Source organism: Cherax quadricarinatus, chromosome 44 (genome assembly GCF_038502225.1).
Source record: "Cherax quadricarinatus isolate ZL_2023a chromosome 44, ASM3850222v1, whole genome shotgun sequence".
NCBI classification, from domain to species: Eukaryota; Metazoa; Arthropoda; class Malacostraca; order Decapoda; family Parastacidae; genus Cherax; species Cherax quadricarinatus.
The window spans coordinates 15,927,999-15,943,349 of NC_091335.1; the positions used below are offsets into that span (position 1 = coordinate 15,927,999).

General features: G+C 39.1%; 1 protein-coding gene across 1 annotated transcript in view; it reads left to right on the forward strand.

The window, feature by feature from the left end:
* The window catches only part of LOC128697360 (hemocytin), a 444,623-nt gene that overhangs the window by 267,252 nt on the left and 162,020 nt on the right, over nt 1–15,351 (forward strand). Inside the window, exons 63-66 of the mRNA XM_070093851.1 lie at nt 2,885–3,097; nt 3,220–3,444; nt 7,032–7,178; nt 7,606–7,684. Coding sequence (XP_069949952.1) covers nt 2,885–3,097; nt 3,220–3,444; nt 7,032–7,178; nt 7,606–7,684 — 664 coding nt within the window. The remainder of the gene's footprint in view (nt 1–2,884; nt 3,098–3,219; nt 3,445–7,031; nt 7,179–7,605; nt 7,685–15,351) is intronic.

The following is a 15,351-nucleotide window of genomic DNA, read 5'->3' on the forward strand; positions in this document are numbered from 1 at the left end:
ATTTTTCAGGAGGTAATTTTTCACAGTGGGGTCAAACACAAGATAGAACCAATCATAGGAAATATCCCTAGTGACCCATGCCTTACTGTTTGCCCTCCACATTACACACAAATTAGCCTTGACGGCACTGTTTTTCTTGAACACTGGGATTTTCAGAGTGATACACGAGTAGAGGCTTCACTTTGCAATCCCCACTAGCATTACTACAAAACATTAGAGTTAGCCTGTCTTTCATAGGCTTGTGTCCTGGGAGTGCCTTTTCCTCCTGTGTAATGTAGGTCCTATTTGGCATTTTCTTCCAAAACGGGCCTGTTTTGTCACAATTAAACACTTGTTAGGGTTTTAATTTTTCAGTGTCTATGTACTCCTTGAATTCCTGCACATATTTTTCAGCCACTTTTTGGTCACAACTGGCAGCTTCACCATGCCTTATCGCACTGTGTATACCACTACAATTCTTAAATCTCTCAAGCCAACCTTTGCTGGCCTTAAATTCACTAACATCACCTCTAGTTGCAGGCATTTTTTTAATTAAATCGTCATGCAACTGCCTTGCCTTTTCACATATTATTGACTGAGACACACTATCTCCTGATAATTTTTTTCATTTATCCACACCAACAACAGTCTCTCCACATCTTCAAGTATTCGCAATCTCTGTTTTGAAAACATACTTGCACCTTTTGCAACAACAGCTTCCTTGATTGCCTTTCTGTTGGCCAAGATAGTAGCGATGGTTGATTGGGGTTTGTTATACAACCTGGCCAGCTCGGAGGCACGCACTTCACTTTCGTACTTTGCAATTATCTCTTTTTTCAATTCCATAGAAGCTTTCTTGGGGCCCATGGTGGCTCATTTAGCAGCTGCAAGCACTAAAAACACTGGAATAATACAAAATGTATCGCAGGTACACATGGAACCGTCCGCAGTAGCTTGTAAACAATAGCACACTAGCTGAAAACAGGGCAGCTGAGGCGCGCTCAGGCTGGACGGACAGGCGGATGTGTTCAGGACGAATGTCCTTACCCGGGTTTTTCATTGTTGGTCGAGCTAATATTTTTACTCAAAAACACATCGTTGCCCGATTTTATCGTTTCATTGTGAAACCAATCAAAATCATCTTTATTTCTGTAATATATATTCCATTCTATCAAATTAGACCAAGAAAACGAGAATGCAACCATAAATACCATATGAAAATACACCGCAAAGTCGCTGTTTTAAATCAAAAACACGGTCGGAGGTTTTTTTTCTCATGCACTGAGTGCTGCAGGATTTTTTTTATACTGTGCACATTGACCATGCAGACCCATTCTTTCATATGTAGGCCTACCAGCTTTCTTCCACCAGATTTGAAGGCGCTAGAATTTTGGCATATAAATACAGAACCAACACTGGCTATCAAGCCGTACATATTCAGGACTGACCCTGAAAGGGTTAATGTTGATTGGGACACTTCATTCCATACACCTCTAGCATAGCTGATGGTATCTGCAATGTTAAATTTATTCCAGAAGCTTGGTACTGCCAAGTTGGAGTCAGAGTCCATTGATGCAACTAGTTTTTTCATCACTTTTCTTGTGTAGTTACACTTGAATGGCTTAACGACTCCCCGATCCAGTGTTGTATTTGGAGGTAAAAATACAACTTTTACATGCGGGGTCACATCCAAAATTTTTTCCCCTGCCGCAAACTGAACCATGTTAAGTTAATTTTACAAAGTGCTGTATAAAATTATGCTGCAATTTTTCAGTAGTGTAATAACCAAAACGTGCCAAATAAATCTGTGTAATGTGAGGGTCTACTGTACATATATTTTTTTTAACACATCGGCCATCTCCCACCAAGGCAGGGTGACTCAAAAAAGGAAGCACTTTCACCATCATTCAACACTTTAACCATCATTCACATATAATCACTGTCTTTGTAGAGGTGCTCAGATACAACAGTTTAGATGTCACTCCAAACAGTCACTATCCCAAACCCCTCCTTTGGAGTGCCGGCACTGTACTTCCCACCTCCATGACTCAAGTCCAGCTAACTGGTTTCCCTGAATCCCTTCACAAACTATTACCCTGTTCAGACTCCAACAGCTCATCAGGTTCTAAAACCTATTCGTCTCCATTCACTCCCATCTAACATGCTCATACATGCCTGCTGCATGTCCAGGCCACTTGCACACAAAATCTCTTTTACCCCTTCCCTCCATCCTTTCCTAGGACAACCCCTACCCCTCCCCTTCACTACAGATTTATGCTCCCTCCAAGTAATCCTATTTTGCTCCATCCTCTCTAAATGACCAAACCATGTAAACAACCCCCTCATCAGCCCTCTTGACTAATACATTTATTAACTCCACACCACCTCCTTCTAATTTCCATACTACAAATTCTCTGCATAATATTTACACTACACATTGCCCTTAGACACAACATCTCCACTGCCTCCAGCCTCCTCCTTGCTGCAGCATTTACATCCCATGCTTCACACCCATAAAAGAGTGTTGGTACTACTGTACTCTCGTATATTCCCCTCTTTGCCTCCATGGATAACGTTTTTTGTCTCCATAGATACCTCAATGCACCACTCACCTTTTTTCCTTTTTCAATTCTATGGTTAACCTCGTTCTTCATAAACCCATCTACTGACAAGCCTACTCCCAAATATCTGAACACATTCACTTCTTCCATACTCCATCTTTCCAATGGGATATCCAATTTTTCTTTATCTAAATCACTTGATACTTTCATCACCTTACTCTTATCTATATTCACTTTCAACTTTCTACCTTTACATTTTGAAAAAAATGAAGTTTTGTTTATAGTAGAGGTTAGATCTTCCGTCCAGATCCAAAAGTCTGAAAGTTTTTAAATTAATAATTCAGCATTTCTTTCTTATTACAAACTTAACTCCAAACACTATGTATTTTCAACAAGAATACCCTAGAAGGTGCCCACAACCATACTGTCCAGAGGACTGGGTGATGACAGAAATACCTAGTGAAGATGTTTGTCCTGAGATTGTCTGTGAAATACCAGAGCCATGTCATATGCTGTCCTGTCCACCAAATCATTATAGTGAGCTTCTTCCAGAGAAGGTTTGTAATGCTGTTCTTCCTCTTTCAACAGTTGTATATAGTTAAGATTAAATGACATAGTCCTGTTAACTTCTTATTAGTGTCACTAAAATATTTAATTGAATACATGTATTTTTCAACAGTTGGATAATGGGTGCCCTGATTATAAGTGCATCCCTCAAGAATGCCCATCACAGGAGTGCCCTGAAGGTTATGAAATCCAAGAAGACTATGAATATATCTCAGCCAAAAACATCTGTGATCCATATCAGTGTGTCCCAGTAATACCTCCACCCTGCCCACCACCTACATGCTCAGAAGGATACAAGTTACTGCAATCCAAGGAACTTTTAAAACCCTGTCCTCAGGTAAAAATATGTTGAAGTTATTTACTCCAACCAGCTCACATTATGTGCTGTACATTGGGGCTATGAGCTAATTTTGGAAATCTTGCAAACATCTGGGAATGTTAAAGAAATGTGCAGAGAAAATGTGTTTGCCAATTATATAGTTAAAAATTAAATCACTTTAAGGAATTTTTGAATGAAATTTCAGGTGGAATAAAATATAACAATAAAATGGTGTGAAATTTCATCTCAAATAAATTATAATAATAAAGTTTACTATTGTAATTATAAAGTTTATTCACAAGGCTTGGTGGTGAGATGCTCTCCGTCCATGCCAAATCAAGTGTCAAATAACTTTCATAGTTGTCTTTATCTGCATTACTATTTTTTTTTTTTTTTTTTCAACAAGTCGGCCGTCTCCCACCGAGGCAGGGTGACCCAAAAAAGAAAGAAAATCCCCAAAAAGAAAATACTTTCATCATCATTCAACACTTTCACCACACTCACACATTATCACTGCTTTTGCAGAGGTGCTCAGAATACAACAGTTTAGAAGCATATACGTATAAAGATACACAACATATCCCTCCAAACTGCCAATATCCCAAACCCCTCCTTTAAAGTGCAGGCATTGTACTTCCCATTTCCAGGACTCAAGTCCGACTATATGAAAATAACCGGTTTCCCTGAATCCCTTCACTAAATATTACCCTGCTCACACTCCAACAGATCGTCAGGTCCCAAGTATCATTCGTCTCCATTCACTCCTATCTAACATGCTCATGCACGCTTTTTTATTTATTTATTTATTTATTTATAATTTGAGCACACATACAGAGGTACAAAAAAATACAGATAAGAGCAGCATGCCAAAGCCACTTATACTATGCATAGCATTACGGGCTGGAAGTCCAAGCCCCTCGCCCACAAAACCTCCTTTACCCCCTCTTTCCAACCCTTTCGAGGACGACCCCTACCCCTCTTTCCTTCCCCTATAGATTTATATGCTTTCCATGTCATTCTACTTTGATCCATTCTCTCTAAATGACCAAACCACCTCAACAACCCCTCTTCTGCCCTCTGACTAATGCTTTTATTAACTCCACACCTTCTCCTAATTTCCACACTCCGAATTTTCTGCATAATATTTACACCACACATTGCCCTTAGACAGGACATCTCCACTGCCTCCAACCGTCTCCTCGCTGCTGCATTTACCACCCAAGCTTCACATCCATATAAGAGTGTTGGTACTACTATACTTTCATACATTCCCTTCTTTGCCTCCATAGATAACATTTTTTGACTCCACATATACCTCAACGCACCACTCGCCTTTTTTCCCTCATCAATTCTACGATTAACCTCATCCTTCGTAAATCCATCCGCCGACACGTCAACTCCCAAGTATCTGAAAACATTCACTTCTTCCATACTCCTCCTCCCCAATTTGATATCCATTTTTTCTTTACAATTAATATTACAATTAATTTACAATTAATATTACAATTAATTTACAATTAATATTATTTTTATACAGTTGACAGGAGCTGAAGCATTGTGTCATGCACATTAAACTTTTTTAAAAGATCTATAATATGTTTCTGGCCAGTAGGCCAGTGAATAAGAGGTTTTCTTGAAGCTTACCTTACCAAAGTCTTAGGATTAAAAGACGATAGACTTAACATTTTTGAAGCAATGAACTCTGTAAAAAAAAGAAAATTTGGAACTTATCTGGAAAGGTTGCTCTGTTACTATACTACTATACCCTAGTTACAAGGCTACTCTACAGTCTGCTCCATTGGTCTGCCAGTAGCCCTCACCATTTATCAGACTTCCTAACAGCCACATCTGTCATAATCCCCCTTACCTATTCGTCAGTCTTTTCCTTGGAAAATGCCCATCAACACCAGTACAAAGTGGGCTCCTATGGTTTTACTTTCTCATGATCAGAAGCAGAATGTCATCTGTTCAGCATCACCAACCACACTCTACCAGTTGGGTGTCTTGCAGATTGCTACTTTCCCATTGCATTACATGAATTTTCTTTCTTTTTTTTTTTTCCATTTGGGCCCATGAGGTTACATTTATTTTTTCCCTATCATCAAGGCAGGTGGCACAGAACTTTACCATATCTAGCTCCATCACCTTTCCATGCTTCCTCTCAGCCATCTTTGCTCTCTCTTCTGTGGGGCATTTACTGTTTCAGCCACTTCTTGCCTCTTTCACTTGCTGTTCCTTTCTAGGGCCTGCCACTTTCTTTCCTGTCTTTCTTCCAATCACTGTGTCAACTCCCTTTCCTTTTAAAGTTCCAGTCCTGCTCAAGATTAACCTAGGAGACTGCATTTGTCTTTCTCATTCTTGCTATACTGGTGATAATAAGCTTCCCTATTTTTTCTTTTAAGGGGTAGCATCAGTTGGTGTACAACTCCTCTGTTTCCATCTTCAGGAACGGATCTTTTTAGGACTCTTCCCTCTATCACTTAAGCAATTTTTCTCCCTTCGCCTATCTATCTGTTCCACTCTTTTATGGTTGGGAGGCTCTTTGCTATATACGTATCTATACCAAAGTCTTCTGTTTGTCTACCCATTTATCTCTATAGTCAATGGTCTTTCTTACTGATCTTGGTCTTCAACCTCACTTCTCTCTTCTTCAGGTCATCAACTCCGTCATAACGTTTGCAGTACCCAACCTTTCATTTCCTTTCTCTCCAATTCTGGTCCATCTTCCTATAGTGAGGATTAATCTGTGCTGACATTCAAAGGAATGAGACAGCAAACCAAGTGGAAGTGACAGTACCTTATGGGCCCTGCAAGAAGGCTTCCCTAGAATAATTAGAGTTGAGCTTGGTCTGGTCCTGTTGAGTTCCCACTCCTAGGCATGCCATCTTGACTTGGCTAGGGATGTAGCATTGTTGCAGTTGTGCATAGAGCACTCCTAGATCACTTCCTAAATCTTCAGTCCATGGATTGTGCCAGCCCTTGCCCAAGGTGCTCTTAGCCAAACACACTGAAACACTTCCTTCCACTCTGTTCTTATCTCTGTTTTGCTGTAACTAGCTCCCTCAAAAGCTGGCCTTCTTAAAAAGGACTATCTGTTGTTCCCTCTACTCATGAACAAAGTGAGTTTTAACTCTACTGAGGCCACCACCTGGGGGGGCAAACTGGGATGAAGGACATCTGCAGAGCTCCTGATATTTTAAATTGCCTCCAGGCCATCACAGTTCTTCAACTTGATTACATTAAAATCACTTCCTTTTATTAACTGCCTATAATTCTTACTGGTAAAATGAAACCATTTAAGCCTTGCAAGACATAAAAGAAGCACTAGTCAGTTGGAAAATCATATTTTGAAAATTAACTAGAAGCGAAATTGCAAATTTATTTGATTTCTGCACTTCTATGCTTCTTAGCAGTTTTCCATGTACTGTATAGGGTTCATAAAATATGTCAAAAATTACCAAAAAAAAATTATGAAGCATTTTCCATGAAAAAACTATTAACATTATCCAACACTTTGGCAACTAATTTTTTTACTCTTTTATTTTTGAAATATGCAATATTATTTCCATTAATTTCAATATTGTAAGTATAATCTTGTTCTTTAGTTTACATGTGTGGTGACTTGTCCTCCAGTGATGTGCCCATCAGATCTCCATGCCATCCCTGTTCAAGATTCCAGTTCATCTCAGTCACCAGAATGTCCACAATTTATCTGTGTGTCAGTTCCTCAACCACCTGAGGAGTGCCCTCCAGTAAGTGTAATGTTATTTCTTGTTCAGTATAATATACATTTTATATACTGTAAGCCTGCTTCACTTATACATAACCAATGAAGCATAACAACAATACATATATGTATTGCATTGTGTAATGCATACCAGCATAGTAATTCTTTAGTCAATGTTTAAAGTGTTACTTAGAGATTTTTAACACTGTAAGGTGGTAAGAATGTTTGCTTAGAGATTTTGTATTTGACTAGAGTACTCTGAAGGAATAGAAGTCACCATAAGAAACAAGGAGTCAGTGAGTGTTTTGGAGATTGTCATATGTTAGAGGTCTTATTTAGATCATTGTTTACTTTAATATTCTGTTGAACTCCAGCATATTTATTATTTTATTTAATTATTAAATACTGTACTATTAGGATTACATTATTATGGCTCATTTTAATATTTTCAGGTGGAGATGCCTATCTGCAAAATTAATGAAGAACTCTACAGAAGCAACTATAATGATACATGTCCAGAATTTAAGTGCAGTATGTATACATTGTCCAAATTAGGATTTTTTATCGAACTTATAATTGATAATTTTGTATTTGCTAGGTTGCCTACACCATAATGTAAAAAAAAAAACAAAAGTTGCATTGATGTAAGAAATTGCTCCTGTTTAAAAACACATAGGCAAGGGACAAATAATTTGATTACTCTGCTAGTCACTGTTGATTGTGGCAGTTGCAGAACAATTAATATTTTCAAGACCTTGGGTTTAGCTTAATTTTGTTGAGGTGGTTTGGTCATATAGAGATAATGGAGCAAAATAGGATTACTTGGAGGGTTTATAAATCTGCAGTAGAGGGAAGGAGGGGCAGGGGTAGGGGTCATCCTAGGAAAGGATGGAGGGAGGGGGTAAAAGAAGTTTTGTGTGCAAGGGGCTTGGACATACAGCAGGTATGTGTGAGCATCTAAGATAGGAGTGAATGGAGGTGAATGGTTTTTGGGACCTGACAAGCTGTTGGAATGTGAGCAGGATAATATTTTGTGAAGGGATTCAGAGAAACCAGTTAGCTAGAATTGAGTCCTGGAGGTGGGAAGTACAATGCCTACACTTTAAATAAGGGGTTTGGAATATTTGCTGTTTGGAGTGACATCTGAACTTCAGTGGGAGATGGCCAGTGTGTTAAAAAAAAATATATGGTATAATTGGTTATCTTTTTTTTTCTTTTTACTGTTTGAACTTCTAAGGCTATGTACAAGGAATACTTATAACATTACAATTGTTTCTGAGTGTATTACTTTTCAAAACTTGGAAATAAGTCATAGTGATTGATTTGTCTGGGTTACATTTACGGTATATACAGCCTCTCCTCAGTGACGTATTTGTTTACTGATGACTCGGACTTACGGCGGGCTCTGACCAGTATGTATACCCAGATAATATATATTAGAGCTGATTTCTACTGTTCTGTTTAACCCTTTGACTGTCGCAACCCCCAATCCTGAGGTGTCGCAAAATTTAAAAAAAAAAAATTATTTTTTCTTATGAAATGATAGAGAATCTTTTCCCTATTGTAATGATACCAAAAAAACGAAATTTGATGGAAAACTGACGGAATTATGCTCTCGCGAATTTAGCGACCTCGGCGCTGTTTACAAATCGGCGATTTCGCCCACTTTTAGCCCTATTTTCGGCTTATTCCATTGTTCCAGTCGCCCAAACTCATAGCTATTTCTTTAGAACTCCATTTTTTCTATCGATTGAGTACAAGAAACTGCCCATTTACCGATTTCAACTACCTAATAATGTGGTCAGAAATTTGCAATTTGGCCAATTTCACGAAATCTAAAAAATATGACAATTTCAAAATAAGGTCCAGAATGAACAATGCAGACATTCCTGACTCTAAAATAACATTTTCTTTGCTCATCAGTCATGTCTCCAGACCCCTCTGATATTACTCTTGCTTTCTATTTTGAATTTTTATTCAAACAAAATATAGAAGACTTACTATTATGCAGACTACTGCAATACTGTAATAATTGTATAAATAACATCAACCCATTCATGACTGCATATTAGAATGGCTAGTTGGACATTTATTGGACAATGGCTTCATTTGTTTACTTTTGAACATTGGCAAAAATCAAACATTTCCCCTACTTTGAGCTCCATTTCTAGGTTCTTTTTATAGTAAAATCAATCAAAATCACCTCTATTTCTATAATATGTTTTCCATTCTATCAAATGAGACCAAGAAAACGAGAATACAACCATAAATACTATACGAAAATAGACCACAAAGTTGGCATTTTAATTAAAAAAAACGGTCGGAGTTTTTTTTCTCATTATGCACTGCGTGCTCCAGGATTTTTTTTATATGGTGCACACTGACCACACAGACCCATTCTCTCACATGTGGGCCTACCAGCTTTCTCCTGCTTGATTTGAAACCGCTAGAATTTATGAGTATATATACGTCAAACACGGTACCTCGTAAGACGTATATATACAGCCACGACAGTCAAAGGGTTAATACAATATACAGTACACTACTGTATAAACATTTAAAATATACCAGAAATATTATAAATGGTGCAAAGGTGACAGTAAAACAGTATCAAAGATGGCTGACACAAACCCACTACCATTATGGTATACTCCTCACTTAGTAATGAATTTGTTTACCAACGTGGTCTTAGGAACAGAACTCCGTCGTTAAGTGAGGAGAGGCTGTATTCTATATAATTTTTTTTTCTACATATTTACTAAGGCTATGTACAAGGAAAACTTATAATATTACAGTTATTTTAGAGAATAATACTCATCAAAACATGGAAATTATTCTCTTTGTTTGACTTTTCTGGGTTATCCTGGGTTAAATATGCTTTGTGTGATTTATGGATGAATTCCACTGTTGGTATCATGAAACTGTAATAAATTTGGACTGAATAAGTCATCTTTGAGTCATTTGCACACCCTGATTGCTGGTAGGGAAGCTGGTGGTGTAACAACAGCTCCTGGTTCCTTTGTTTACTTTTGCTAATGAGGAGTATTAGTACGTCAGACACAGTCATCACCTGAGTAGTTAACCATGATACATTGTCTGCATCCTGCTGGTCTTAGATTTTTACAAATGAATAAATAGATGGAAAGAGATCCAAAGAGTTGTGCTGAGGTCAGTAATATTGGCAGGTGGCAGATCTGTGGGTATGAAAAATTGTGCATACTAGCACGCTGGACACAGTTCAAGGGTTAAACAAGCTTTTATTGAATGGGAGAGTGTTTATATCTGTTGTCAGCATTTCTCTCAAGAGATGTTTCTTGACCCTGGTGAGGGACCTTTGATCCAAGGATTAAACTTGACTTCCCCTTCCATGAATTAAACCTAATTTCCTCCCGTTCTCCTGGACGGACACTGTATGACCACAAATTTAGTGTCCCCTTCCATGAATGGATTGATAATATTGTTGGCACTGAAATCATGTTGACTGAATCCAGTAGGGCCTCACTTATACAGCAGGTTAGGTTCCAGGCTACTGCCGGAAAGCAGAGACATCGCTGGAAAGCAGAACGCCATTTTTCCACTTGTAAATGCATATAAATGTCAGATAACAAGTTTACACTAACATACAGCTGGCCCTCCACATTTGCGAGGGTTAGGGGATCAAGAACCTTGCGATTGTTGAAAATTTGCGAATGTTTGGTGCACAAATATATTGTAGTTAAATTTTTTTTTTTTTTTTTTTCAACAAGTCAGCCGTCTCCCACCGAGGCAGGGTGACCCAAAAAAGAAAGAAAATCCCCAAAAAGAAAATACTTTCATCATCATTCAACACTTTCACCACACTCGCACATTATCACTGTTTTTGCAGAGGTGCTCAGAATACAACAGTCTAGAAGCATACACATATAAAGATACACAACATATCCCTCCAAACTGCCAATATTCCAAACCCCTCCTTTAAAGTGCAGGCATTGTACTTCCCATTTCCAGGACTCAAGTCCGACTATATGAAAATAACCGGTTTCCCTGAATCCCTTCACTAAATATTACCCTGCTCACACTCCAACAGATCGTCAGGTCCCAAGTACCATTTGTCTCCATTCACTCCTATCTAACACGCTCACGCACGCTTGTTGGAAGTCCAAGCCCCTTGCCCACAAAACCTCCTTTACCCCCTCTCTCCAACCCTTTCGAGGACGACCCCTACCCCGCCTTCCTTCCCCTATAGATTTATATGCTTTCCATGTCATTCTACTTTGATCCATTCTCTCTAAATGACCAAACCACCTCAACAACCCCTCTTCTGCCCTCTGACTAATGCTTTTATTAACTCCACACCTTCTCCTAATTTCCACACTCCGAATTTTCTGCATAATATTTACACCACACATTGCCCTTAAACAGGACATCTCCACTGCCTCCAACCGTCTCCTCGCTGCTGCATTTACCACCCAAGCTTCACACCCATATAAGAGTGTTGGTACTACTATACTTTCATACATTCCCTTCTTTGCCTCCATAGATAACGTTTTTTGACTCCACATATACCTCAACGCACCACTCACCTTTTTTCCCTCATCAATTCTATGATTAACCTCATCCTTCATAAATCCATCCGCCGACACATCAACTCCCAAGTATCTGAAAACATTCACTTCTTCCATACTCCTCCTCCCCAATTTGATATCCAATTTTTCTTTATCTAAATCATTTGACACCCTCATCACCTTACTCTTTTCTATGTTCACTTTCAACTTTCTACCTTTACACACATTCCCAAACTCATCCACTAGCCTTTGCAATTTTTCTTTAGAATCTCCCATAAGCACAGTATCATCAGCAAAAAGTAACTGTGTCAATTCCCATTTTGAATTTGATTCCCCATAATTTAATCCCACCCCTCTCCCAAACACCCTAGCATTTACTTCCTTTACAACCCCATCTATAAATATATTAAACAACCATGGTGACATTACACATCCCTGTCTAAGACCTACTTTTACCGGGAAGTAGTCTCCCTCTCTTCTACACACCCTAACCTGAGCCTCACTATCCTCATAAAAACTCTTTACAGCATTTAATAACTTACCACCTATTCCATATACTTGCAACATCTGCCACATTGCTCCTCTATCCACTCTATCATATGCCTTTTCTAAATCCATAAATGCAATAAAAACTTCCCTATCTTTATCTAAATACTGTTCACATATATGCTTCAATGTAAACACCTGATCTACACATCCCCTACCCACTCTGAAACCTCCTTGCTCATCCGCAATCCTACATTCTGTCTTACCTCTAATTCTTTCAATTATAACCCTATCGTTCACTTTTCCTGGTATACTCAGTAAGCTTATTCCTCTATAATTTTTGCAGTCTCTTTTGTCCCCTTTCCCTTTATATAAAGGGACTATACATGCTCTCCGCCAATCCCTAGGTACCTTCCCCTCTTTCATACATTTATTAAACAAAAGTACCAGCCACTCCAACACTATATCCCCCCCTGCTTTTAACATTTCTGTCATGATCCCATCAGTTCCAGCTGCTTTACCCCCTTTCATTTTACGTAATGCCTCACGTACCTCCCCCACACTTACATTCTGCTCTTCTTCACTCCTAAAAGATGGTATACCTCCCTGACCAGTGCATGAAATTACTGCCTCTGTTTCTTCCTTAACATTTAAAAGTTCCTCAAAATATTCTCGCCATCTACCCAATACCTCCATCTCCCCATCTACTAACTCCCCTACTCTGTTTTTAACTGACAAATCCATATTTTCCCTAGCATTCTTCACCTGACCTCAGCCGGACTATAAATACTCGCTTTCCTTCCACCCCAGGTAGTTCTGTTTGTGACTTGAAAAAGCCCATTGTGTGGGCGAAACGTAGTCAATAAAGGATCACATTATACTGCATTTGTGTTTATATGGCACACGTGTATGGTAGGACACACAAACAGCACAGACCAGCGCGAAAAGTAACTGGACAATGACTGAGTGGCAGACTGGCGGGTCTGGGTTAATATTGGAATTTATGGTTTTGTAAATGTAGGCACTGGACAAGCACCTAAAGTCGGTACCTGACCAGCCGGGCTGTGGCTCATACGTTGGATTGTGTGCAGCCAGCAGTAACAGCCTGGCTGATCAGGCTCTGATCTGCCATGAGGCCTGGTCACAGACCGGGCCACGGGGGCATTGACCCCCAGAACTCTCTCCAGGTAAACTCCAGGTAAGTAGTAAGTGTGGATGTTCTGTACAGTGGGTAAGTTTAGATCTTTGAAGAGTGGGGGGGGGTGTTGCCTAGTAGTGGATTGCGTGATAATTCTTACTGTGGATTTTTGTTGGGTTATTATTGCCTTTAGGTGTGTTGCTACTGTTGATCCTCAAGCAATTTCTAGTTAAGTTACTGGTGTTTGACTAGCAAAATTGTAATTCTTCAGACCCTCCAACCAACCGCTTGGTAAACAAATCTTATATTTATGTCAGTTTTTATACTGTGGGTGTATGTATCATGTTTATATGTTGCATAGTGTGTTTTTTATATAATTTTTAAAAAAATATCATAGATGGATTAATAGAAATGTCTATATTAGCGTAATATATGACATTTAATGCGCCCAAGGGATTACATGCATTATTATTAGTAGGCATGACGAGTAGAAACACACTTAGTGATTTTAATGTGTACCTGCATGCCAGCACAGTGTGTAAGTATATTTAGGTACAGGTACACATATGTATAACTATCAGAGTACATATAAAATATGCAATAACTTTAAAACACTTGAAATTTTGGAAAATTTCCAGACATAATAGATGTGTGCTCACGGAGAATGTAAACAAACCGGATGGGGCACGCTGTATTTGAAAGACCGCTTGCCGTATAGCAAATTTTGGCCATAATTTGAAATTGCCATATTAGTGGAATGCCATAAAGCGGGGCCCTACTGTATTAAAATATCACTCAGGTAATCATTACCTGTGTAATTCTACTTATGGTTTCTGGTAGTCCTCATTAATATGAATAAAATTTTCCTTGCTAATTCTGAGCACTGAACTGAATTAACCTAAGAACATCCTTAACATCACAGAAGTGTTTATGTACACAAATAATGATAAATAGCAGGAATGGGTGTCAAGGAGAGGTACACGAATGTTCAACACAACCACTGAAAACTTAAAAAATATTTATGATAAATTAATTACAAAAAATGAGACACCCCATGCTACTGCTGTACACCAAGTAGATAACTGTGCAAAGCACTGATACATTAGCTTCAAGTATATGTGTGTCCTGTAGCTCAGTTGGTAGTGCACTCAGCTCACACATTGAGGTCTGTGGTTCGATTCCCAGTACAGGTAGAAACATTGGGCATGTTTCCTTAAGACACCTGCTGTCCCTGTTCACCTGGGTGTTAGCCAACTGGTGTGGGTCACATCCTGGAGACATAATTATCCTAAGTTGCCTAAAATGCTCTGCATAACCAGGGGCTTTCTATATAATACATGTCATTGATGTCAGCTAGGTCTGTATACATTGTATCATTTACTTAAGATAAGATAAGATTTCGTTCGGATTTTTAACCCCGGAGGGTTAGCCACCCAGGATAACCCAAGAAAGTCAGTGCGTCATCGAGGACTGTCTAACTTATTTCCATTGGGGTCCTTAATCTTGTCCCCCAGGATGCGACCCACACCAGTCGACTAACACCCAGGTACCTATTTGCTGCTAGGTGAACAGGACAATAGGTGTAAGGAAACGTGTCGGAATTTCCACCCGCCGGGAATCGAACCCGGGCCCTCCGTGTGTGAAGCGGGAGCTTTAGCCACCAGAAACGGGGCGTATCCCACCAAGGCAGGGTGGCCCACCGAGGCAGGGTGGCCCAAAAGAAAAACAGAAGTTTCTCTTTTTAAATTTAGTAATGTGTACAGGAGAAGGGGTTACTAGCCCCTTACTCCTGGCATTTTAGTCGCCTCCTACTACATGCACGATTTACAGAGGAAGAATTCTGTTCCACTTCCCCATAGAGATTATTGTTATTATTATGGATGCAAATGTAAATTTGATAAGAGCCCAAGAGTTGATAGTAATCACACTTTATGATCATTAGTGAAAATGTAAATTCTTTGGACTGGAAGTCATTCTTAGAACATAAAAAAGAAGGAACACTGCAACAGGCCTACTGACCCATGTGGAGC